The sequence below is a fragment of the Pyrus communis genome, chromosome 2 (assembly GCF_041283825.1).
Source record: "Pyrus communis isolate YQ-2024b chromosome 2, ASM4128382v1, whole genome shotgun sequence".
Lineage (NCBI taxonomy): Eukaryota > Viridiplantae > Streptophyta > Magnoliopsida > Rosales > Rosaceae > Pyrus > Pyrus communis.
The window spans coordinates 28,264,441-28,288,523 of NC_142566.1; the positions used below are offsets into that span (position 1 = coordinate 28,264,441).

A 24,083-nucleotide genomic window follows, 5' to 3' on the forward strand; every position below is an offset into this window, starting at 1 on the left:
GAAAGTTCGGGGATCTTGGTTGGTAAGCACTCCACCATAACGCATGATCTTGGTTGGTTCTGTTTTAGGGTTCGTGTGGGACTGCTTTTGTAGGAAGTCCTTTTGCTCATAAGTGCTTTTACCGAAACCGAAAGTCCTTACAGGCACTTTTATGTGCTTCTACAAGACTATGCCTCAAAAGCGCTTTTAAGTCTTCTTGCCAGCTAAATCTAGATAAGGTTAAGACATTGACAAGATGACAAAAGTTTTGTCATTCATTATTATTCTTTTAATAAAGTTTGATGACAATTCGTCTCTAATTTTTTCAGTAATTTTGTCCTTTATTAATTTAAAATTACCAAAATGCTTATAAATTTAAAGTTCGGTACAAATTTCGTTTAATGTCTGATTCTCATTCCGCTTGCACCGACGCTTGGTTGAGGTAGTGATATGAAAACAAGGGCCTTCCACTAACCCACCTACAATAAAATTGAAATCTAAATGAAATTAATGTTAGATCATATGATCCTGCCACTTTTTTCTTGTGAATATTTATTTACTAGTGTTAACATCATTGCTAACCACGATTATTATTTGTATGATTCTAAGCATTTCTTGTAGGATAATTCTTCTTTTCTTCTTCACCTCACCGGTTCATCATTTATGTTTGAGACTATTCTCCTTCCACGCCAAGTAAATTCGACCACAACTCAATCTGCATCATGCGACTAACTTTTAAGTGTGAGAGTTCCACTATACACATATAATAATAATAATAATATATGACGGTGTAATACGTTCTTTATAGAAAGAGTAAATGTACTACATTGAAACAGGTTCGGATTGCTACTAATATTACAATATAATGTTTGTTTTACGAGATAATTTAGTGGTTGTTGATGAATTTCAAGTCCATATCCTGTACAGCATATCCTAGATTTGACTTTTAATGCTTGTAAATCACAAAACTGTGATAGTCGAAGACTAAAATGCCCATACGAATCCTTCCGGCGGGACGAAACCACCAGTAGATTAAATTAGCCTTCATTTTGTCTTTCTAATTTCTTATGCTTTGTTGGGCTCAGTGGGCCCATTGTTTCATCCTTTGGCTAAGTACTACCATACCACGCGGCAGCGCCTTGTTTTTCCCGCCGGCGGAAAAGAGTAGAAAACGACGCTCGCAGTGGGGCCGGACCGACGGAGAAGGGACCCACGGAAACCATGGCCCTTCAGTGGCGTGTCTCTCTCTCGTTATCCCAATTGAGCCAGCCGCGCGATTATAGCAGACAAAGAATGACTAATCCCCGCCAAATGCCACGTGGCGAAGATCAGATGGGGGTGAGGTCCGTCTCTCACCTCACCTCTCTCTCTCCTCCTGCCAAGTCGCAACTCCAGCCCCCACTCTGTTATTATTTCAGTTCCTCTCTCTCTCTCTCTCTCTCTCTCTCTCTTAGCTCGCTCTGCTAGTTGATCGCTGGGACTTCTGTTCTGATACTTTTACACTTAGTTTCTGTTTGGTACCCGAGAAAATATAACTGTGTCACCAAAACTGAAAGAACCCAAGAGTAAAGTTTTAAACTTTGGTACTTATTTGATCGATTGTCCGTAGAAAGTGATGATTTTTCTGTGTAAACGTTGATTTCTTGATGTGGGTAATTTTCCGTTTTCGATTCTAGCAACTTTCGCACTTGTTTGATTGTTTTATTTGTATAAAGTGAAGATTTTTGTGTGCAAAAGTTGGTTTTTTGATGCGGGTATTCCTCCTTTTTTTCGTTTTAGTAGTAACTTTGTGATGTAAATACAATGATACTTTTTGTTCTTTACCTTCCAGGGTGAATAAGATTTCAATCCCATGAACCTCTTTCATGGAATAGGCCGGAAATTAGTTCTTTTGCTGCGAATTTCGTGAGGTTTAGTGATAGTTCAATCCGCAGTTAGATTATGGGGGGAATTTGTTCAAGAAAGCGAGACCAACCGGTCATTGAAGATGAAGTTCGCAGCGTCGTGGCTGGAAGATATGGTAAGAGTAGCAGTTCAAAATGGCTGAGGAATTCATCTTTTCGACCCGCTGTAGAGCTGCCTCCAGGAGGAGCAGGGACTTGCCCATCTCTCTTGGAATTGTGCATTCGTAAAATATGCCAGGTACTTGCTTTCTGTGGAATGTAAGCTTGAAGTTGTGTGTGTTGTGAGAGGAGATTATATGTGTAGTAATTTTCAGGTTGTGATTTATATTTGCATATCGGTTACAGGACATTGACAAATATAGCTCGTTTTCGATGCTGCCAAGGGATCTTAGTCAACAGATATTCAATGAATTGGTCTGTTCCAATTCTCTTACTGATGTTTCTCTCGAAGCTTTTAGAGATTGCGCCCTCGAGGTAATGTGCTAGTAGGTGCTTGAAATTTGGAAATTTGGTAGGGCTTTGTCATGTATTAGATTTTTTTTTTTTCTTTTGTGACTGCAGGATATTGGTTTGGGGGAATACCCTGATGTGAAAGATAGTTGGATGAGTGTCATCTCTTCACAAGGTTCATATTTACTTTCCGTTGATCTTTCCGGTTCAGAGGTGACAGATTCTGGGTTGGCTCTTCTGAAAGGCTGCTCGAACCTCCGAGCATTAACTTATAATTACTGTGACCATGTCTCTGAACAGGGACTTCAATTCATAAGTGGTAATATCTCTTTCTTTTATTCGTTGTATCTTTTCTATTTTTCCAATTTAAGTATTTTTCTGTTATCTTGTTTATTTTGTGCTAACTTTTCGCTTAATGATACGGTTTATTGCTAGAGATGATAAAGTTCATTTAATTTGATCCTTTCCTTACTAATTCCACCTAGTCTTTTTTATCAGTTAAACTTTTCATGTGATTGTGAATGCTTATTCTGACCTTGTTTTGTAGGTCTTTCAAACTTGACATCCTTAAGTTTTAAACGGAGCGATGCAATAGGTGCTGAAGGGATGAGTGCTTTCTCTGACTTACTTAACTTGGAAAAGTTGGACCTGGAGAGGTGTTCAGATATTCATGGTGGATTTGTTCATCTTAAAGGTTTGTCCTGCTAAAAAATGAATTATGACCGTTTAACTAAATGGAACTTCTTGAGGCCATGAGAATTAGGAGTAGAGAAAACTAACTGAGGCCATGAGCTCTGTTGCAATGTCACGAGTTTACAATTTGAGTGGTTAGTGAAAGATCTTAGTATATGAAATTAGGGATTCATCGGGGGTTAACAAATTGTAACCGTATACTTGCAGGTTTGAAGAAGCTAAAGTCTCTTAATGTAAGATGTTGTAGAAGCATCACAGATTCAGATTTGAAGGCAATCTCAGGTATTTTTTGAGATGGTAGATGAATTTGTGTAGCGTTGTCATTAATCTTTTCTGTCTTTCTTAATTGCACAATCTCAGTTTGGATCAACTCATGTTGCTCTTGTTTTTGTACTTCCCAGGGCTTACTGACCTGAATGAGTTGCAGCTATCCAACTGTAACATTACTGATTTAGGCATTTCTTATTTGAAAGGTATAATATTGTTTCCCTAGTTTCCATAGTGATACACCAAAAAAGTCTGCTTTCCCTCTCCTTAATTGTGTTTGTGTAGTAGGATGCACACGTGTGTCTGTGCGTGCACACACACATCTGACAAATACACCTCATATTGCTTGTTTATCAGTACTTTTTAATGCTTAGTTTTTTGGGGTACATTTGTGTGTGGCAGGCTTGCACAAGCTTAGAATGCTGAATTTAGAGGGATGCAATGTTACAGCCTCATGTCTGCAGTCAATTTCAGGTTTGCTTTATCTTTCCTGTTTAGTGCTTTCTAATGATTCTATTTATAACACTGATAATAATTCTCTAGTCTGCTACAACTTTTCAACGAAAATGTTCACTTTAGTATTTCTAAAGGACAAACTTCTTAAAGGTCTCTGTTGCACAATTTTTGTTCCGTTATTTTAGGTGGTAAAGAATATGGCATCCGATGCTTTGTTAAAACTAATTGTTTCTACTGCAGCTCTTGTTGCCCTGGCATACTTAAATCTCAACAGATGCGAACTATCTGATGAAGGATGTGATAAGTTTTCGGGTGAGTGACAATTTTTGTTGCCACATGGTTCTGGCTATTTGTTTAACGGGTTTGCTCAATTTCTATATTTTCAACTGGCTAAGTAGCTGGTAATCTTGAGTTTGCCGCAGTAACCATATTCTTTTGCCGATTTGCCCGATTTTTATAATTTTTATGTTGCTGAATTGTTGGTAATCTTGACTTTTACACACTGTTTCTACAGGACTTAAAAACTTGAAGGTTTTGAGCTTGGGATTCAACAATATTACAGATGCATGTTTGATGCATCTAAAAGGTCTCTCTCTCTCTCTCACTCTCACACACACACACACATACAACTATTCTGTATATTATATTACGTTTTTGCTTTTGTTCAAATGTTTATATTCGTTACCGCTTGTATCAGGTCTAACAAAATTGGTGAGCTTGAACCTGGATTCCTGTAAGATAGGTGACGAGGGGCTTGCTAATTTGGAAGGTTCTATTCTGGTTCTACCATCTTTCACTTGGATAACAGTGTTATAGTCTGCATGGTCTAGCTTTTTTCAATTGTTTAAATTGGTTTGGAAATGGGACATGGTGTTTCATTCGTAACTAGCATGAAATGTTTGCTAGAAATGCTTGAGGTCGAAAGATGTGGCCACCTATTTGATTTTGTGGTGTTGTTTCTATATTAAGGGCTGTCAATCTTGAAGAACTTGGAGCTATCTGATACTGAAGTTGGAAGCAACGGGCTTCGTCATCTCTCAGGTGATGAATGCATTGCATCACACAGTTGCATAGTTATGATCTGAATGTTTTCCGAGTTCAGCGTAAGCTATAGAGTATGCTGAAGCTATGAATTTAAGCTACCTTGTTAGTTTGTGGCTCAAATTCTTTGAAGGTGCCATTAATGTACAAAGTTAAGCAGCACCGCATAATTGTTCTGTTAATCAGCTTGTAATATTTGGTGCATGTTCATCTTATTACGCTGTTTGTTATCACTTCCAGGTTTGAAAAATCTCGAAAAATTGAACTTGTCGTTCACTCCAGTAACTGACAGTGGCTTGAAAATAATATCTGGATTGACATCTCTCAAATCGCTTAATCTGGATTCTCGCCATATTACTGATGATGGACTTGCATTTATTACAAGTAAGGATTTTTGTGTATTTTGAAGCCGTAGAGGGAAGAGCTCGGCTATTTGTTGAGAAAATCTTGTGATAGAAGCATCGAATTCCACTCAAATTAATCAAATGTTTTAGTTTCATTCACTTCCTGTGTGTTTGGTGGAAGCTTGAAGCCTTCTGTCCTAAAGAATTTATGCCTTGCTGATGCAGGTCTTACGGGATTGACACATCTGGACCTTTTTGGTGCTCACATTTCAGATTCTGGAGCAAGCTGTTTAAAATGTATGTTATAACATTTGCAGAATAGAACGGGGGGATTTGATTTTACGTTTTAACTTCCGCAACTTAGCAGTAATCTTCTCGTTTTAAAGTAACACTTCCGTATGCTTTTATTTTTGTTGGTGGAATCAGACTTCAAGAACCTTCAATCTCTTGAAATATGCGGTGGAGGATTGACTGATGCCGGTGTGAAGAATATCAAAGATCTCACCCGTCTTACATGGCTAAATTTATCACAGAACTGCAACCTGACCGATAACTCTTTGGAGTTGATTTCCGGTATTTCACGCTTCTATTCTCTTATTTTCTTCTCCTAGAGCAGTTGCTGCATTGCTTCAGTGATCCGTTGTTGTAACTCTAACCAGATTTCAGCGACCGAACGTGGCATTTTAATTTCATCTGTACCTCTTCTCATGCTTCTTTCTCGTCTGAAAAATGCAGGATTGACTGCATTGGTGTCACTGAACGTTTCAAATTCTTGCATTTCCAACAACGGATTGCGGCACTTGAAGCCTTTGAAGAATTTACGTGCGCTAAACTTGGAATCGTGCAAGGTGACTGCATCCGAGATCAGGAAGCTTCAATCTGATGCCCTGCCTAATCTCGTCAGCTTCCGGCCGGAATAGATCCGAAGCTGTGTAGGATACTGTATGTAAATCGCCTGCTATCTGCTCTTGGATGGCTGTGCGTACAGGTTAATAACCCCAAATGGATTAAGATAAATAACAACAAAGCCTGATCCCATTAAGTGAGGTCGGCTGTATGAGTCATAAAACTAGCTCGGTTTTACGCCAAGTCTTTTGTAACGTCTAAGATTTTATGTATTTTGTCCGTCACTCTAAGAGGTGCCGAAATTGGGGATGGAAAAATATTTGGCGCAATGTGAATGCCAAACAAATGGCTGAGTTGATCTTTGATCTTGAAGTGAATTTTGTAGAATTTTACGAAAACGATCGAGAATCATGAGTTATAGCTCATAGTTTTTTCGAAAATTGTGATTTTTAAGCTTTCTACGATTTTTTAGGTACGTGAAAAGGAAAATTCATTTTGAGCGGCGGTGTGGATATTTATTTAGTCACATAAGTCGTGATTTATTATTGCTCACAATTTCTTTGAAAAATAAAATTATTGAGTTTTCGCAAGATCTTTTACCTACCTAATAAATAATTCCAGACATAACAAATAGAGGAAAAACAAATAAGGAAGTGAAGTTTGTAACATGAACCTCATGTTCCAATACAAATTTTCCCCCTAAAAACACACTATACTTATCAAATTACTGTTAAATTACACCCCAAAATAACATGGATTTCACAAAAAATACAATCAAGAACATGCCGTCGTCGTCGACGTCGACGCTTCAGTTACAAGTACAAATATTCAGACAAACTGTAAAACGAAGCAGATGAACGCAGAAACTGACTAAAATGAAGATCTGCAACTTCACCTCCGACCCTCCTTACGATCGAAAGAAAATGAAAAGAATTTGTTTTCTGAACAATTTACTCACATCAGAATTTGAATCCACGAACGATCCACTTTGTATAAAACTAATAGATCGTAATTAAAAGCCTGAATGTAGTTTACAGGGCAGTAGCAAGAAAACCTGCAAAAGAGACGAGCGGCGAGCCACTTGTGAATTACTCGACGGTGAATTTGTGCCCGAAGTTTTAAGCGTGACACGAAAAGCAACCAAAAGAAATAGAACGAATTCAAGATGTAAAGAAATCAGATCATGCCTACCTCAACGTGCATGATTATATGATCCAATCCGTGGGAACATGGTTGTGAAAGTGTGTCTAGTCCAATGCTACCTTTTCAAGCACCCAAACTTGATACCGTGAAGCTCAAGCATGCTCCAAGGCAGAATAAATTCTGGAAACTCGTCTTCGCAGTAATGGTTCTAACCGGAATGATGGAATTCCAGCCTGCCACTTTTTCGCTTCTTGCATCTCGTTCCAAGCTTGAACTATCTCGTCAATTTTGAACCCCAGACCTGTAACAACAGAAAAATGAGCTACTTAAATGTCTAGGGTAATTAAAAGAAATGGCAGCAAATGATTCGTTTCGGAGTGCAAAACTTTGAGTTGTTTCACCTTCTAATGCATTATCATTTGAAGGGTGGTTTTTGAGCATGACTGCTATATCTGTGGGTGAAGCCCCGGCTAGGCCAAATTTTTCAACTGCGACGTCTAGACATTCGTTCCATACAGGTAGCCCTAACTTGAATTCCACAATAGATCGCTCGTAGAGCATAGTGCCCCATAGGAGATTGATCTGACATCTCATGCTTGTAGCCTGGTCTGCAGCTTCATTTGATGATACGTCTTTGAAAATTCCATTCAAACCCATTTTCTGCACCTGTGGTTTGACACTACTTGGACAGGAGAGTTCAGTCAGGCGTCGCTCTTCCAATTCCTCGAACAGCTGCATACCTTTTTCCATATTGTCTTCGGCATTGTTATAAAGTCGCAGAACCTCTGTGGAAGGCCACGTCTCCAGATCAACATTGCTGCTAATTGCATAATACCAAGAAAGTTTTGCCTGCTCAAACTGCTGCTGCCCGAGGGCCAAATAGCCTTCATAAAAGTCTGGTTTGATCTGCAGCGCTTCTTCGTATCTCCTTCCTGCTTCTATGTATTCTTTCTGTGCCCAATCATATGCACTTTTGATATTTGAAATGACAGATTCTTTCGAAGAATCTTCGGTGAAATACAACTTCTTCCTCGCCCTGGCCATGTGAACATTTCCCCAGTTGAACACAGCTAAAGCTCCCATCTCTTGGAACTTCTCTCCTGCTATGTTAAACAGGTCCTGTGCTTCTTCACTCGTGATTGTCTCCTCCATTGCCTCCGAATAAAGCTTCATGCCAAGTTCATGAAGATCCAAGTATGCATCAGATTCAATCCCGGCATAGTTCTTGAACAGCTGAGAAAAATTGATTATCCAATCCTCAATGCAAGGTGGCCTCTTTGTATCCTTGTGTTTTACCACGCCATTCTCAGCTACGCTATGTTGATTGTTTTCCTCGATTTCCAGTTTCTCGAAGAAGGGATCCTGCTCGGGGTTAACTTCCACTACGTAAAGCCTGACAGACCCTTCCGATTCTGTTGATCCTTCAGCCCATCTCAGCTCTTCGTTAGTAGTTATTGTGACCAAATCACCTTCTTGGTCTCTGTACTTGATAAGAACTGCTTTGGAGCTTGGAAACCGATCACGAACAACCTCTCTTAGTTGCAGGAGGGTGCAATATACAGGCAACTGAGCCCATCTTATATCCTCTCCAAATACCAATTTCACAATTCTTTTAGGCCCTTCTTCCTTTATGCTGCTGATTGTCTCCTCCACAACTACCTTGACCTCTACCTTCTTTTCCTCGATTATTTCCACATCCTTCTTGTCTTCAGCTATTTCCACAGACTTCTCTTCCTCAGCTACGTCCACAGCCTTCTCTTCCTCAATCTTGTCCTCAGCCTTCTCCTCAAAATTCTCCTCGGACTTCATCTCATCATCTTTTTTTCCCTTCTTCTTCTTCCGACTCTTCAACTTCATTACTTTCCCCGGCTGCAAAGCATGACTTGGTTCAACATAATCCAGAGGCAACTCAATTACTGTGTCATTCACCCTCAACCCCTTCTCCTCAAGTACGTTTTTCACTCGTTCTGCGATCTCCATCGCCATGACATTTTTTGGCTCCAGGTTCAAGACAGTGCCAACATCTCTCAGAGCCAAATCCAACCTATTCAAAGCCTCGTAACACTTTGCCCTCTTCAACAGCGCCTTACAGTACTTAGGCGTGACTTCAAGCACTAAATTACACTCATTGATAGCCCTCGGGTATTCACTCAACCCCATCTGCATATAGCACGCTGCCATGTTACTCCTAAGATAGGATACATCGATATGGTTTCTCGGAAGCAGTTTGAGGGCTTTCTCATATTTCAACAAAGCTCCTTCAACATCCCTCTTCTGAAACAACTTGTTCCCCTCGTCCTTCAGTTCTTGAGACATTGAAATGAAAACTTCTGTGTCCTTATCACTGGCTTCCGGGCTAGTATCCCCGACTTCGCTTTGATTGGAACTATCACCTGAATTTTCTCCTGCATTTTTCTTCTTTTTTCCTCTTTGCTTCCCCATCATAAGCTCAACAACTCATACAATACGCTTGAGCTACACCGAAAACTCAAATGTAATCTCACTACAGACCTCAATGCTCAAAACTCAGTAGCTGATCCAATTAAGTGCACAGGGAAACAAAACTTATTAAAACCACTATATATCCTGTTTCCCCAACTTTCCCGAGAAACAAACAAGTCCTTTGCACAAGATAAACGAATCCAAGCCCAAAACTTAATTCAACACAAAACAGTTTCTAACGATTCTCTCATGCAACAACAAAACAAATCAGAAACAAACAGAGCAGAATACCAAAAGCAAAAGAAAAGCACTTTTCCCGGAAGCCATATGCACCCAAAAAGCCTCCTTCTGGAAAATCTGAAGCTACTACCTTGAAAGCTCAACTGGGATTTCTTTCCCCAACCATAAAAATAACAAATTCATCAACTTTTTCCCTCCAAATCAGGATTTGTTACTGCCCACCAAATTAAAAACAAATCCCAACTGAGAGAGAAGCAGCCGACCCCCAATTCAGCTCAAAAAACAAGCTTTGAGAAAAACCAAGCTTCTGGGGAGTGAGAAACTTATCTGGGAAATGAAAGCTCCGGAGTTTCCAGGAAAATCTCAGCCGAGAAAACGAGAGAAAATTCTCTGGGCGAACGGGATGTTGCCAGAAATGGAAGGGGAAAAGAAATGTTCGTTCACTGCTTAACGTGAACGCCACAAAAGCAGAGAGACGAAGAATCTGATAACTTGCAATTTCATCTTCTTTGTATTTCATCAAAATATAATATTGAAATTACAAAAAAAAAGAAAAAGAAAAAAAGAAAAAGAAAAAAAAAAAGGGAATTAAAAAATTTAGCATGGTGGGTCCCTTGTTTCTGGGGCTATTCGATTAGAGAGATTTTCTGTGTACCGTCAACCCGACACGGTACAACAAAAGTTACAGTATAAATAGTTGAATATTAAAAAAAAAAATTCTAATCGTTTTTATTATAATACTTAATGTACCAAATCGTTCTTCTGATACATTGAAAATTTCTCTTTCGATTAGCTATGGCCAGAGATCCAGAACCATTGAGCTGCTTGGATTTGCAATTGCCTTCCCTTTGCTTGTAAGTGTTATTTTATTTTATTTATTTATTATTTAATATTTGGCTAATTAAAATAAAAAATAAAAAAAAAGAGAAAAAGCAAAAATACGGAGAAGAATACAATGAAGGGGTAAAAGTCATTTCAGGAGAAAAAGCGTGCAACTGGAAAAAGTGGGCAACCTCAACTTTTTGCCAGAGTGTTGCCCACGTGGCTGAGAGGGCATGTGAAGGAAAGTAACGAACTATCATATAAGTCACAAAGCATAAGAAAGTTTGCAGACTTGGCAAGGCAAATCACATGGACAATTAGAAGACAAGAAGTAGTGGCGGTTATGACAGCCTGTTGGGGGAGCCTCTAAAAACTAAAGTATACTTCTAGACGCTTCTACGATGTGATAACACGTGTGGAGAAGTACTTTTATTGGATTATATGTTATAATAATATCACAAGGTAATCACGTACTGCGTGTGAGAAATTTTTTTTATTTTTGTTTTTGAAATAGAAGGAGAGAGGAACAGAGTGATAGAGAATGTGGGAGTGGAAAGTTGTTTTTTTTTTTTTTTATATTTAAATTAAATTAAAGATATATTAGGATTACATGTATGTGAGGCTTTGAAAAAAAAAAAGTAAAATTTGGTTGTGTGAAATTATATTTCTGCCCCATATTTCTTATTTTTGTTTTGTTTTAATTAGAGAATTAAACTGGTAATTTCATATAATTTTAGTTAACAATGAATGTTTTATTAATTAGTAGAAATAATAATATGATGAAATATCTCAAATAGGGGTCATCGGTTAAGACAAGTATGTTGCAAAGCTAAAAGCCACCGCCCACCACCCTCTTGAACGTTTTTTTGGAGAAGAACTTTCTTTGACAATTTGTCGTAACAATATCACAAGTTAATCATGTACTATTAAAGTTAAAACAAATGATAATATAGTGAGATATCTCGAATAGGGGTCAGTGGTTAAGACAAGCATGTTGCAAAGCTAGAAGCCACCGCCCACTGCCCTCTTGAGCATTTGTTTGGAGAAGAATTTTTCTTTGACAAAATGTCGTAACAGTATTACAAGTTAATCACACACTATTAAACTAAAATACATGAAAATATAGTGAGATATCTGAACAAGGGTCAGCAGTTAAGACAAGCGTGCTGCAAAGCTAGAAGCCACCGCCCACCGCCCTCTTGAATGTTTGTTTGTTTGTTTACAATATTTGTGGTCGAGGCCTTTTTGCCTTGTTGTGTCTTGTTTAAGTTTTGCTGTAAAGCCAAGTCAATAGATCCGACCAAGAAACAATAGCAATGAAAGAAGAGGGCAAGCTGCAAGCAGAAGACATCAAAACTTGGGATGAGGATCCTCTCCGGATTTAAGATTCACACGTCCTAACCGTATATCGTACATTGTGCGGCGACTTTTCGTTAGATATTATTTATGTTTAATTTTATATTTAAAATTTAAAATAATTTCTGATGATCGATATACGATGAACGATTAAGATGTAAGAATCATTTGGATTCCCACAATTTGGATCCGAATAGAATCCAAATCCCAAAATTTGTTCGTTGGAGAAGCTGTTTTGCTTATGAGGCTGCCATCGATGGTACGTACGAACTCCTCCAACTTGTAGTTGAGAAATTCAAGCCCAAGCCCACCAATTTGGAATTTCAAATTCAAGCCCAACCCAATCCAATCTTCCAACTTAAAAATTTGGGCTTTACAGCCCAACAACCATTTTGGCCAACGGCAAAAGGTTTCAAATTCAGTACCTCTTCCCCTCTGCGTCCCTCTGGTTCATCCTCGATACGTAGCAACAGCAGAAGGATTCAATACCTCTTCCTCCTCCTCCTCTCTCTCTCTCTGCTTCTCTCTGGTTTCTGCAACTTTTCGTTTTCTCTGAAGAGGTTGAAAAAATGAAGGTGTTGGTGTTTTTTGTTCAAGTTTTGTACGTTCTGAGTTGCCTCGTCTCCGCCGATCAGATCTTCCCAGCTCACCTAGGTTAATTACCCACTTCCCAAATCCATACATTTACCTGTTACGTTGCAAAATTTCATTGTTTCTGCTGAAATTTGTAAAACCCATCCTTTTTTCATTGCTATTTTTCTCTTTTTGATTACAAAATCTTGTCTTGCTTACCAAATTTTGCAAATTTCTCAACTATATATATGTGTGTGTGTGTGTATGGATTTGGGTTTTTAGTGTTCTACCAATCATTGTCAATCAGCTTCCGAGCTCGAAAGCATTGGCGGAATTTTCAGTTAGTTGGCAATTATATAAAAGCATACAGCTTCTAGCTTAATTGGTTTTAAAGTACCTGAGTGTTCATGCATGTTTAGCTTTTAGTTTGAAGGGCCAAATTTGATTTAGGCTACTTTGATGATCAGTTGGCTGGATAGCAATTGTTACCATTTCAACTCGATGGATGAAAGTTTGTTCATTTAATTTGATATATTGTGCTGCAAATTTAAGTTCTTTGATTCCTTGTCGTTTGATGAGCAGGTGGCGCATTTCGTCGCAGCTCTCGTGAGCCAAAATACAGGATCGAATTCCATTCTGAAGACTCACCTTTTCATCCCGTAAGCTAATACTTATATTTTTAATATATCCATTGTTTTTACTTGTATTTGTTGTTTAACTTTCACATATATAAGATTTTTGTTATTTTAACTTTCACATATATAAGATTTGATGCCAGTTTTTTTAATAAGTATATTTCTTGACTTATACTTTGTTTTATAAGTTTATCATCTCCAATTGATCGTGAAAATGCTCGATTTATTCAGGCTTCGAAATAGTTATTATATATCAATTTGTTTACAGTTTCCATTCCAAAATTGCACACTTTATGTACTTTAGAATAAGCGATGCATTAGACATTTGCTCCTTGCCAAACCATGCCTCGTATCTTATCATATAATGGACTCAGACAAATGATTCTGTCACTTATTTGTTCCACATTATGGATAAGATCTGTGTACCTCACTGATTTGTCTGTGAGTTTTTCACTTGTCACAAATACGTAGTATGCTTGATCTAATGATTGGGTACGAATATTGCAGGATGATGGCCAGGAGTCTCTGGTTATGAATAACAATGGACAAAATTTTATATGCTACTTACCTAAGGTGGAGGAGGCCAAGAGTGGGAAGCAAGTTCTTCAGCAGAATATTAGCAGCATGATTGTGGAAACTGAGAAACGAATTAAAATGAAGACACCGGATGAACTGCTTGAAGTACTCGAGGACCAATGCTTTATCAGAGTAAGATCCGTGACATTAATACTCTCGCTATCATAGTTATATAACTTATAAAACTGCAGTAATACATGTTTACCGTGCCCCCATTGGTTGATGATGCATTTACTGCGAACTACTCTAACATAACAAACTCCTTTATGCAGCAAGAGGGTTGGTGGTCATATGAATTTTGCTATCACAAGAGATTACGACAAATTCATGTGGAAGATGATAAGGTATCGTCTTATGTGCCTCTTCAGTGCTCACATGCATACAATGAGAGGAAGTGGGATTATATACACGAAAGTGTAAATAAGTTCCACATTTATCTAGTGATCTTGGCCCTTGATGTAGGGTTGGCACACAGTATTTGATGCATTTCCACAAGTCCCCCATCCTTGTAGTGGTTACAGTGGTATATGTAGTAGTTGTGCTACAGGAGCGGTGTCATTGTTCCATTTGTTACGTTGTTGACCTTTTCTTTTCCAATTCATTAGTGTTATTAACTTATTATCATCTTTTTAGATATTCTCATTTCTTGCTGGAATGCTTTCAGAAAATTTAAAACCTCATAATAATACTCATGGATTGGGTACTTTCTTCTCTTATTACAGGTGGTTCAGGAATTTGTTTTGGGTGTATATGATGCAGAGGCCACTGCTGGTGTCAACCGGAACCTCTCTGACATATCTACACTCAAAGATCCACGCTCAAAAGATGCATACCAAAGGTATGGAATTTGGCCTTTATAAAAATGTGTCGGGCAAGTTTGAGGGAAATTTTTCTGCGGATAAGAAAGGAGAGATTGAATACAATTTATGAAATTGTACGGCTCATGTAGGTACCATGCTCATCAATTTACAAACGGGACTACTTGTGATCTTACAGACCTGCAACGAGAGACTGAGGTATGACGTCAATATATTTCTGTAGTTTTTCATTTCCTTTCGCATTTCTCCATCCGGTCCTTACTTCATATGGCATTTTGTAGGTGAGATTTGTGTGCTCAGAGGGCAGAGCCATGATTAATTCAATCACAGAGGTATCCACATGCAAGTATGCAGTTACAATCCAATGCCCCACACTTTGCAAGCACCCGTGAGTTTCCTTCTCTCCCTCCCTCCCCCGCTCCATCATGTTTCGTGGCGTGTGTTCTTTTGCGATGTATGTTACTACTAGCTCTAATGACTATGCGTTTTTCCCCAACAGAGCATTCCAATCAGAGAGACCAGTATGGCAGACCATTGATTGTAACGTGCTTCCCAAGGATTACAAGGAAACCAAAGCAGAGGAAGAATCTAATCCGGTTGCAGACGCAGATAGTGAAGATGCCGCCAATGAGGTTTCGGATGAGTAACATGTGTATTGATTCACTTAATCCTTTGTGAATAGCAGTAACAGGTTCATTGACATTCTTAATACATTTCCTATTTTAGTGAGTGTGGAGCCAAAAATAATACCAAACATCTAGAAGACGACACGGTGAATTTTTTTCATAAAAAGACAAAATTGTCCTCAATAAATGAGCAGGGCACACAAATATTCTCACGTGCATTTAAACATCCGTGGATGCTTGAGTGGCTGGCTACGACTACACAAGCTACCAAGCTTGTGAGATGGAAAAGTCAAATGCATTAAAGATATGATTAAATTCTATTTTAAATACATTTCTGGTTGAAGATCAACTCAAAAAAGTAAGGAATCCTCATCACAGTCAATCAATGAAGGTGTTTATTGTTCTGTAATGGCCAACCTCCATCTCATGGGCATGCGTGTGGCTTTGGCCTAGATTCAAGGTGTTTATTGTTTTGTAATGGCTTTGGCCTAAATTGAAGGTGTTTATTGTTTTGTAGGTGGAAATTTATTCAAACTGAAGACGGTAGTGAGTTTGAGGATTTAAACAAATTCGACTATTTGAGTAACAATTTGTGATGACCTTATAATTTGGCAATATTCATACTGTATCTAAAGTTTTTTCTTTATTACAAGTAATACTATTACTCTAAACTGCACTAGAAAAGAGAGAGAATTTGAATCATGAAAACACAAGGGAAATTATTCATTACTCGAGTTTTTAATCTTAATTTGAAGCAATATATCACGATTATCTTTTTTTTTTCTCAAAAGTAAGAGTTTTTCTTTTTGTAAAAGTAATGAAAGATTTTCTCATGCAATTAAATTTCAATTTTAATCGTGTCATCACCTAATAAACAATTTTCACTTTATAAAAATTGTCACTTAATAAACAATCGTCACATGATAAACATGTTACATGAGAGAATCTAGCAAAGTACCCTTAACCTAAACGGGATTTTTCCAAATTCTAAATGTAGCAAAACCAAGTGGCCATTGAAAAAGGTCCACTTTAGAAAATGTTGTTTTTGGAAGGACCAAAAAGCAAGAAAAGGAAAAACACCATAGTAATCAGCAGTAATTATACCTCGCTAACGGTCACTTTCACACTGCGTGCCAACATCTGACTCGTTACTAATCAAACTCCCAAAGTCCCACCACCAATGGCTGCCGGCGGCGGAGTCGGCGGTACGGCCACAAGCACCACCAAAGGCAATGCCAGAAACAATAAACAAAGCCAAACCCACAGCAACAACAAAAAGCCCCTCAATCAACACCACCTCGTCAGCCTCGTAACCGCCGCCACGTCACTGGCTCACTCCTTCCTCTTCCAAAACGACCTCCTCCTCCTTCCTGCCCAAACCCTAACCCTTGAATCCCTCCTTTCCTCCGCCTCCACCTCCCTGTCCACCCTCCTCTGCTTCCCCAACCCACGACCGCAATCACCATTACACCCACCGCCGCCGCCTTTAGAATGTTGGTTCAGCCGCTTCCTCTCCGCCACCGCCGCAGACGGAGACTTCGACTTCCGCTGGTCCCAAATCTTCCGCATGTCCGAACACTCCTTCTCCGTCCTCCTCTCCCTCCTCTCCCCATTTCTCAACTCCACAATCCCTTCAATCCCACCCAATTTCGTCCTCGCCGCCGCAATTTACCGCCTGGCCCACGGCGCGAGCTACAAGGCGGTCGGAAGGCGCTTCGGGCTCGACTCCATGGATGCCTGCCGTGCATTTTACGCCGTATGTAAGGCGGTGAACGATCAACTGGGGAACTTGTTCGAATTCCGGTCAGATATATCCCGGGTATTGGCGGCGTTCGGGTGGATTTCGCTGCCGAATTGCTGTGGGGTTTTAGGGTTTTCGAGATTTGAGGTTGGTGGTGAATTGCTGGGGGCAAATGGGTCATTGCTGGTTCAGGCAGTGGTGGATTCTGAGGGGAGGTTTCTCGATGTCTCCGCCGGGTGGCCATCCACCATGAAACCAGAATCGATTTTCCGGCAGAGTAAGCTTTATTTGGGTGTGGAGGAGTCCAGGGAATTGCTCAGTGGTCCTGCTTTTGAGCTTGGGAATGGGAATTCCATTCCTCAGTACATACTGGGGGACTCTTGCTTCCCTCTATTGCCATGGCTTCTAACACCTTATGTAAGGTCGGATGAGGCGGATAGTTTCGGTTCAATGGAGAAGGCGTTTAATGCGGTGCATTATCGGGCAATGGGGTTGGTTGGGACAGCTTTTGGGAGGGTTCGGGCGCGGTGGCAGCTTTTGGCTAGGCAGTGGAAGGAAGAGTGTGCGGAGTTTCTGCCGTTTGTGGTGGTTACAGGGTGTCTGCTGCATAACTTTCTGATCAAGTGTAGCGAGCCGATTTCAGATGACAATGTGAGGGGCTTAAAGGAGGAGGAGCTTCCTGTTTTTGATGGACAAGTGAACGAGAGTGGCGAGCGGATGAGGGATGTCCTCGCCATGCACTTGAGCCGGGTAAGCCTCAGAAGATGATTTCTTTTGTTGCCTTGTCGTTGCTCTTAGTTGCATTAGCGGTGCATTAGGTTTTCGCAGAGAATTTTTTGGATCAGTTGGAGTATTGATATGGTCTGCTTTCACTGCATTTATGCATGTATTTTTGTGTGTAAATAGCCAATGAAGACCATCAATGTCAAGACATTGAATGCGTTTCCTCAATCAAATTTCTTTCCGTATGCTGGTTTCTTATGCTAGTATACGTTATGATGTTCGGATTAGATTTTGCATTTCTTATCTTGTCTTTGATGCTAAGTATCTGTGATTATATATGCGTATCAGTTGCGCAAAATCGGCGCCATTAGCAGAAAATATTGGTACACAAATTAGCAAAGATATCTGCACTTATGTATTAGTTTGAAGTGGTAATGGTTATGTAGGGTTACAAAAATTGGTAAGTTCAGCCTGCTGTGATATATAATCCTTCAATCACAAACCCAGCCAGATTCGCTAATTACATCTTTTCGGCTCCAACCCTAGATTAGAGCCGTAAACAACATTTGGTTGCGTGAGTTGAAGGTAATCCATGTATGATCTTAGAAACCAGAGCTGCAGTTGTTCTGACCAAAAGCTTTACCGGCACAGTTAAACCAGCAAGATAGGAGTCCCCTTATGCCCGTCTCTTGGGTTTCGCCTCCCCGTCTTTGTAAAACTCTTACGAACTCATTTGCGCTTAAATCTCCGTCACCATTTGCATCGAATACATGGAATATTATGTCAAGCACATTGGTAGAAACAGAGATGCCACATACCTGTATAAATAGAAAGTGATCAAAGCATTAGCACAATAAGCTACTTGTTAATGATCAACGAAGCTACCTAGAAATGACAATGACAGATCAGATGAGTACTCGGGAAGCAGCTCTCTGGAGATCACTTTTCGTCAACACCCCGTTAACTTCTCCGTAACTGAAAAGGGCCAGAGAGAAGGACTGCAAGTTCTTACGGAGCTCCGCAAAATCTTTGAATTCCTTGTATGTGATTCTTACGTTCTTAAGACGTGTGTCGTTATCAATTTCGTCCACCCGATCAAGCAACTTGTTTATGTCACTGCTATCAGCAGATGCAACCAAGGAGAACGCGAAGTCTTTAGCCAATATGGTTCCTTGTGCTCTGAAGTCGTAGTGAGCAAACTCCAATCGCAAAATCTTTCAAATTCGAAAACGGAGGAAGAAAAAGAAACAGGAAAAGGATCAGCTGACAGAAAAAATAGTATGACAAAATCACAACCCTAAGAAAAGATCGCATACTTCTTCGTGTAAATCCCGGAAAAACTGAACAAATCTTTCAAGTTTTAGACTTTTTTTGCCGTCTTTGCCGAAGAAGTACTCGAGTAGGCTTCCATCTTCGACAGAAACCTTGAGCCTGTGGCTATCCGTGTTTTGTTTGCTTTGAGATCGCATCAAGGACATGACTTTAATAAACTCCAGCTTATCAATGTCTCTGTGAATCACAAACGTAACAAGTTAAGTGTTCTCCTAGCAGTACATTAAAATGAAAGATTTTTACAACTGAGAAGGCGATATCGATTTTAACCCACCCGCTGTTGTCGAGATCAAACATTTTAAACGCAATCGTAAAGCTCGATTCAGGGATGCTGAGGAGGTTGACGAAGAAGATGAACCTGATCATATCAAGAATGAACATGTATATGTTGTTTTAGATCTTAACGAATTTCAATTAGGCTAGAATCATTGTAGTATCAAGATAATAGTACTCACTCCGGAAATGAAATCAGGCCATCGCCATCAGTGTCGAAAAGCATAAAGAATTTGGAAGGAGCGCACTGCTGCTCGCCGGGAACCTTCTCCCCTCTCAGAGACCCCACTCTAACGTGGGTTGATTCTGAGGGAGGAAATACAGCAACCATCGCTCTCATCAAGTCTGCCGGCGTCATAAACGCCTCTCCGTTGGGGTTTTTAACCGATGCAAAGTAGTCGAATAGCTGAAAATCACAAGCACACAACACAAAACACAAGCATGTAGTGTTTGCAACCACGAAAATCATCAAGCAAACAAAATTACAACTTATAAAAAATAAATTTTCTGAGGATTGCATAATCCGTACCTTCTCCGGAGGACTTTGATCTCGGAGCCGCTTTTCATACGTAAAGAATTTTCTTCTCCTATATGAAACTGAGACGAGATCCATCAGGGTAAAACATAACAGAAACCTCGGAAAACACGATACACAGATAAGTTGAAGAAAACAATGAAACAAACAAGTTACCATCAAAGAGGGAAAACTGAGTTTTGTTTGTATCTTCGCCGATTGCAAATGCCGCCTCCTTGGGACAATTATCAGCGTAAGAAACGTAGGAATTTGGATCCAGAGAAGAAGAAGACCAATACGAAAACCCTAGACTGGTCCCGAGAATCAGAACCCCTGAAGAAACGGATCTCAGCAACAAATCAAAAGTTTTATCGGAGCCTGATCTACCGTTATGACTACCACCATAGCCAAATCTGCCAACCGATGAGCTGAGTGAAGAGGAAGAAGAAGAAGATGGTGACGAAGCGACGGAGGAGGAGGGTTGCGATTTGTTGAATGGAGGACGAGAGCTGAGGCTTTTAACATCAGAAAGAAGCCGGTGGATGGACCCTGAGGATCCCCTCGAAGATGCCCGTGAAAACATACTATGAGTCTACGGTCTTTTGGGGTTAGGGTTTCTGACGTATATGGCGAGCTAGTTGAAGTTTAGAGGCGAAAAAATACAGAGAATTAAATTAAAGGGGTGATAGAGATTTTTCTTGTCAAATTTGGAAGCAGTGGAGATTATAACTAGGAGAGGGTGCGAGGGTGAGAGGGAGAGAGGATGGTACGGAATCGGGTACGCCTTTGGAGCGGGAAAAGTGGTTGGCACTTCTAGGGTTTTGACTGAACCTGATTGTAACGGTTTTTTCAAAAGTTAGTTAGTGGCTTGGGTCTATTTGCGTCTTCTCACTCGATTTTCCACACTTAGATTGATCAGATGGGTTACAAATTCATACGAGCTAGAATTTTTTGAAAACACAAGGATGACAGAACATAAATTGAAAATATAACAGATTTAACGAATACAATTTCATACATTGACTTAAATAGAAAATTAAAGATTCTAAGTAACCCTAAATGTTCTGTAATATTCCCAAAATGTAACAGGAAAGAAAGTACTCTTTATACACCTTGCCGAATATTGTTACGCTTGTATCCTACTCATGCTGTCCGAAAAATCTCAAATATCCGCCTTGCTTCCCTTTCTAACATCATACTTAATGCTTAAGTTTGATGTTTCTCTCTTGGGTGATTTATTGCCAATTTCGAACCACTTTAGATAAATTAATTTATCCACTTTGGTCATCTCTTATTTTTTTTTCCTACGTTATATTAATGTGTAAAAACTTGGTAAATTGATCAAAATACTAATTACAAAGTTTGGAAGAGTAAATTGTTTGTAGATGAACTCTAACTATCATTCTACAACTATAAGCATATAATTCTTGTATGAGCCGTAGACTACAGTAAATGACTTCCATTGCCCAAAACTACAAGAGATACCGAGCACATGATTCGTTACATCAAATGTAATAATATAATCAGTTGCCATTTAGTACTACAGTCTAGTATAGTATTCCTCTTCACTTGGTAAGTGAGAGGTCTCAGGTTCGATTATTGTCAAATGCGAATTTGAATCACATTATTGCTAGCTTATTGTGAGACTTAGTCCACTTCTCCACCCTCTTAGTGTAAGACCATCTCCAAAGGAGATATCAAATTTTAAACCTAAGATTTAAATTTGAAGGCTTACGTGGCACTTTGACATCTTTTAATCTCTTACTCTCCAACCGATATTCAAATTTTAAATATAAAATAATAATTCATATATATTTTCTTTGCATTGGGAATGAAAGGAACAAAAGGATAATGTTTTAAACCAACAAATTTTTTTTAATAAAAAGCATTTAAGAATTAATTAAAAAAATTTGAAGGTGCTGTCAAATTTGGCAGCAAAGGGGAGATATGTCAATCCATGTCATGCCACATCAGATTTGACTTCTCGGTTGGAAAACATTAATGATGTCTTTTGTTACCGTTAGTGCTGATTTGGACATTTTGACATCTCCTTTGGAGATGCTCTAAATAATATCAGTTGTTAAACACACACACACACACACACACACACACATATATATATATTGGTTGAAAACTTGAAGCAACAAAAAAATTCAACTAATTGCATTATGACAATTGGTGTATTGAATCATGTTCCTAATATTGCAAAATTTCTCCAAAACTACGTTACTCTTTGTCTTTATTTATTCTACGGGAATAAGAGGTCTTTATTTATTCTACGGGAATAAGAGGTAACGGTAGGTTGACAAGATTAAATGTGATTTAAAGAATGTTGCAGATTTGTAGTAGGTTATTAAGTCAAATCACTTTTTTGGGAAGAAACATTATCACAATCTAGCAGATAAAGCAGTTAATAGCAATGAGTGGGACTAAAATAAAGTTATTGGACCCGTAAAACCTAAAGAGATTTTTCAATGTGTTTGAAAAACTAATATATGACATACCACCCTGTACTCTAATCTCTCTAAAATCTACTAGCGTGTTAAACTTTGCCTTAATGATTTTCATCAAGTGGTAGTAGGTTATCCAATTCAATATCCAACTGCTCCCCTCAATTTTGGGCCCTATAACCTTATGCTGTAGCTTTGAGTTTCCATCAATCATATTTAGTATTTACCTGCCGAATCTCACATTGTAATTTGGACTCGTGCTCTATATCATTAAACAAGTGATTACTAGAAGTCTAGAACTATTCAGTTTTTATGATTTAGGTTCTGTTTACTAAAACATATAGAATAACGAAGTATTTGGCATAAGGCAGAGACGGGTTGAATCATGAACATGAGATTGGGAAGAGTAAGGAATAAAAATGAAATCACCTAAGAATTAATCGAGATAACGACCAACCATCTAACGTCTAAATAGAATTTAAATTGCCCTGGACAGAGATTTTTGAAATCTAGATCACGAGGTCGTTTAGAGCTGCTCATCCTCAACTTCCAGGATATTGCTAATGTCACATCCAGTCCCAACAACCATCCAAATTTTCTAAGGCCCCATTATTTATCCACCACATTTAATTTTATTTATTTTCCTTCCCACTTTATCATTTTATATCATCATCTCCTTCTCGTATAAATGTATCACCACACACCAACATAACCCTTCAGGCCTCAGGCACATTTTAGCTTAAGCGAAGCTATGGACTGGTTCACATGGCTGTCAAAAACCGGCCTTGAACCCTCCCTCATCTACGACTACGGCGTCGTCTTTACGCGCAACCAGCTGCAGCTCGACGACGTGAGCTACTTCGACCACGAGTTCTTGCAGAGCATGGGAATATCTGTAGCCAAGCATAGGCTAGAGATACTCAAGCTTGCCAAGAAAGAAACCAGATTAGGGCACCCGAAGTCGCTTTCCCGGCTAAGTTGGGCGCTCATTCGGACCAAGAAGTGCTTCTCCAAGTACTTTAACAAGTTGGTTTTTCAGGAGGAGTCTTTCGACGGTAGGGGTGCAACTCCGGCAACACCAACTCGATATCAAGAGCATTGGAGAGGAGCTTTGTTGAGGAAGCACAAGAGTTGTAGTGAGGAGGTCAAGGATGAGAAGCCTATGGTTGTTAAGACTAGGAGTTTTGCACTTTCTGGGCCGTTGGATGGGAGAGTACAGGAGAGATTGATGGCTCATAATAATCCAACCTTAAAGCTATCTGGACCGTTGGATGGGAAGGTTCACGAGAGGTTAATGTACACAAATAGAAGCCCAAGGCTGACCGGTCCTTCGGTCGCAAGTTTGAGTCCCAAGTTATCTGGACCGTTGGATGGAAAAACGCACGAGAGGATCATGACCACAAACAAAAGTCCAAGATTTTCTGGGCAGTTAGAAGGGAGAGTTGTGAGCCCAAAGTTCTGCTCTCCTTATGAGAAGGAAAGGGAGGATGTTGATTATGATGATCATTCACTCTGGACTGCACTGTTTCAGGATCTGAAACCAACTTGAAGTTTGTGTTTGGTTGGTTTTGTCCTAACAAGAGAAAATATGCCGTACAACCGGAGACATATCTGTTTGCTTCGGTTACACAAAGGGATGTGCTGCGACAACATGACAAGATATATGTTCATTTTTTTGTGTGTTCCTACAAGTTTGATGGTTTTTCTACAGTGTATTACTTTCTTCTGCATCCTCTTGTGTTTTTAGATGGGAATGGAAAGCCCTAAATATATTTACTGGTTGATTTGATTTGCCCATCAGTTATTTTTCTTGGGTAAAAATAAGGTGTGCAGTAAGAG

General features: G+C 39.3%; 5 protein-coding genes across 10 annotated transcripts; 3 read left to right on the plus strand and 2 right to left on the minus strand.

Moving 5' to 3' along the window:
* The first annotated feature begins 1,288 nt into the window (after positions 1–1,288).
* LOC137746642 (uncharacterized) lies at positions 1,289–6,420 on the plus strand. Of its 4 annotated transcripts, none has more exons than XM_068486645.2 (16): positions 1,289–1,631; positions 1,811–2,121; positions 2,229–2,357; positions 2,445–2,652; positions 2,881–3,027; positions 3,234–3,308; positions 3,428–3,499; positions 3,696–3,767; positions 3,990–4,061; positions 4,264–4,335; positions 4,447–4,518; positions 4,719–4,790; positions 5,031–5,174; positions 5,360–5,431; positions 5,561–5,707; positions 5,870–6,420. In XM_068486645.2, exons 2-16 carry the CDS (start codon positions 1,921–1,923, stop codon positions 6,052–6,054), a joined length of 1,740 nt encoding a protein of 579 aa, XP_068342746.2. In that variant the 5' UTR covers positions 1,289–1,631; positions 1,811–1,920; the 3' UTR covers positions 6,055–6,420. The 4 variants fall into 4 exon arrangements, with proteins under 4 accessions (XP_068342746.2, XP_088546215.1, XP_068342748.2 ...); XM_068486647.2 differs by having other exon boundaries at positions 1,365–1,627; XM_068486644.2 differs by having other exon boundaries at positions 1,365–1,544.
* Positions 6,421–6,626: 206 nt separating this feature from the next.
* Positions 6,627–10,307, minus strand: LOC137746641 (protein PHOX1-like). The gene is made up of 3 exons (XM_068486643.2): positions 7,525–10,307; positions 7,172–7,424; positions 6,627–7,034 (listed from the first exon to the last, which is right to left on the minus strand). Exons 1-2 carry the CDS (start codon positions 9,566–9,568, stop codon positions 7,276–7,278), a joined length of 2,193 nt encoding a protein of 730 aa, XP_068342744.2. The 5' UTR covers positions 9,569–10,307; the 3' UTR covers positions 6,627–7,034; positions 7,172–7,275.
* A 2,108-nt stretch (positions 10,308–12,415) lies between these two features.
* On the plus strand, positions 12,416–15,857 carry LOC137748712 (protein OS-9 homolog). 3 transcript variants are annotated; one of them, XR_015960205.1, is made up of 9 exons: positions 12,416–12,637; positions 13,139–13,215; positions 13,699–13,899; positions 14,040–14,111; positions 14,490–14,605; positions 14,717–14,783; positions 14,867–14,973; positions 15,085–15,569; positions 15,729–15,857. XR_015960205.1 is itself a non-coding variant. In XM_068488890.2 (9 exons), exons 1-9 carry the CDS (start codon positions 12,553–12,555, stop codon positions 15,312–15,314), a joined length of 861 nt encoding a protein of 286 aa, XP_068344991.2. In that variant the 5' UTR covers positions 12,416–12,552; the 3' UTR covers positions 15,315–15,857. The 3 variants fall into 3 exon arrangements, 2 of the variants coding, with proteins under 2 accessions (XP_068344991.2, XP_068344990.2); XM_068488890.2 differs by having other exon boundaries at positions 15,085–15,217; positions 15,312–15,857; XM_068488889.2 differs by having other exon boundaries at positions 15,085–15,857.
* A 2,210-nt stretch (positions 15,858–18,067) lies between these two features.
* Positions 18,068–20,472, minus strand: LOC137746596 (calcium uptake protein, mitochondrial-like). Its single transcript, XM_068486608.2, has 7 exons — positions 19,972–20,472; positions 19,810–19,877; positions 19,463–19,686; positions 19,282–19,365; positions 18,992–19,184; positions 18,593–18,889; positions 18,068–18,493 (listed from the first exon to the last, which is right to left on the minus strand). Exons 1-7 carry the CDS (start codon positions 20,375–20,377, stop codon positions 18,278–18,280), a joined length of 1,488 nt encoding a protein of 495 aa, XP_068342709.2. The 5' UTR covers positions 20,378–20,472; the 3' UTR covers positions 18,068–18,277.
* Positions 20,473–22,913: 2,441 nt separating this feature from the next.
* LOC137746874 (uncharacterized) lies at positions 22,914–24,041 on the plus strand. The gene has a single exon (XM_068486892.2). The coding sequence runs from the start codon at positions 22,996–22,998 to the stop codon at positions 23,791–23,793; it is 798 nt and encodes a 265-aa protein (XP_068342993.2). The 5' UTR covers positions 22,914–22,995; the 3' UTR covers positions 23,794–24,041.
* Positions 24,042–24,083: the final 42 nt, after the last annotated feature.

Coding starts and splice junctions, on each gene's coding strand:
- LOC137746642 (XM_088690089.1), top strand. CDS start 1,921: ATGGGGGGAATTTGTTCAAGAAAGCGAGACCAACCGGTCATTGAAGAT. Junction 3,309..3,427: donor AGATTTGAAGGCAATCTCAG/GTATTTTTTGAG, acceptor TGTACTTCCCAG/GGCTTACTGACCTGAATGAG. Junction 3,500..3,695: donor AGGCATTTCTTATTTGAAAG/GTATAATATTGT, acceptor TGTGTGTGGCAG/GCTTGCACAAGCTTAGAATG.
- LOC137746641 (XM_068486643.2), bottom strand. CDS start 9,568: ATGATGGGGAAGCAAAGAGGAAAAAAGAAGAAAAATGCAGGAGAAAAT. Junction 7,425..7,524: donor AAATGATAATGCATTAGAAG/GTGAAACAACTC, acceptor CTGTTGTTACAG/GTCTGGGGTTCAAAATTGAC.
- LOC137748712 (XM_068488889.2), top strand. CDS start 12,553: ATGAAGGTGTTGGTGTTTTTTGTTCAAGTTTTGTACGTTCTGAGTTGC. Junction 14,606..14,716: donor TCAAAAGATGCATACCAAAG/GTATGGAATTTG, acceptor CGGCTCATGTAG/GTACCATGCTCATCAATTTA. Junction 14,974..15,084: donor CCCACACTTTGCAAGCACCC/GTGAGTTTCCTT, acceptor TTTCCCCAACAG/AGCATTCCAATCAGAGAGAC.
- LOC137746596 (XM_068486608.2), bottom strand. CDS start 20,377: ATGTTTTCACGGGCATCTTCGAGGGGATCCTCAGGGTCCATCCACCGG. Junction 19,687..19,809: donor ATCAAAGTCCTCCGGAGAAG/GTACGGATTATG, acceptor TGTGATTTTCAG/CTATTCGACTACTTTGCATC. Junction 18,890..18,991: donor TCCGGGATTTACACGAAGAA/GTATGCGATCTT, acceptor CGAATTTGAAAG/ATTTTGCGATTGGAGTTTGC.
- LOC137746874 (XM_068486892.2), top strand. CDS start 22,996: ATGGACTGGTTCACATGGCTGTCAAAAACCGGCCTTGAACCCTCCCTC.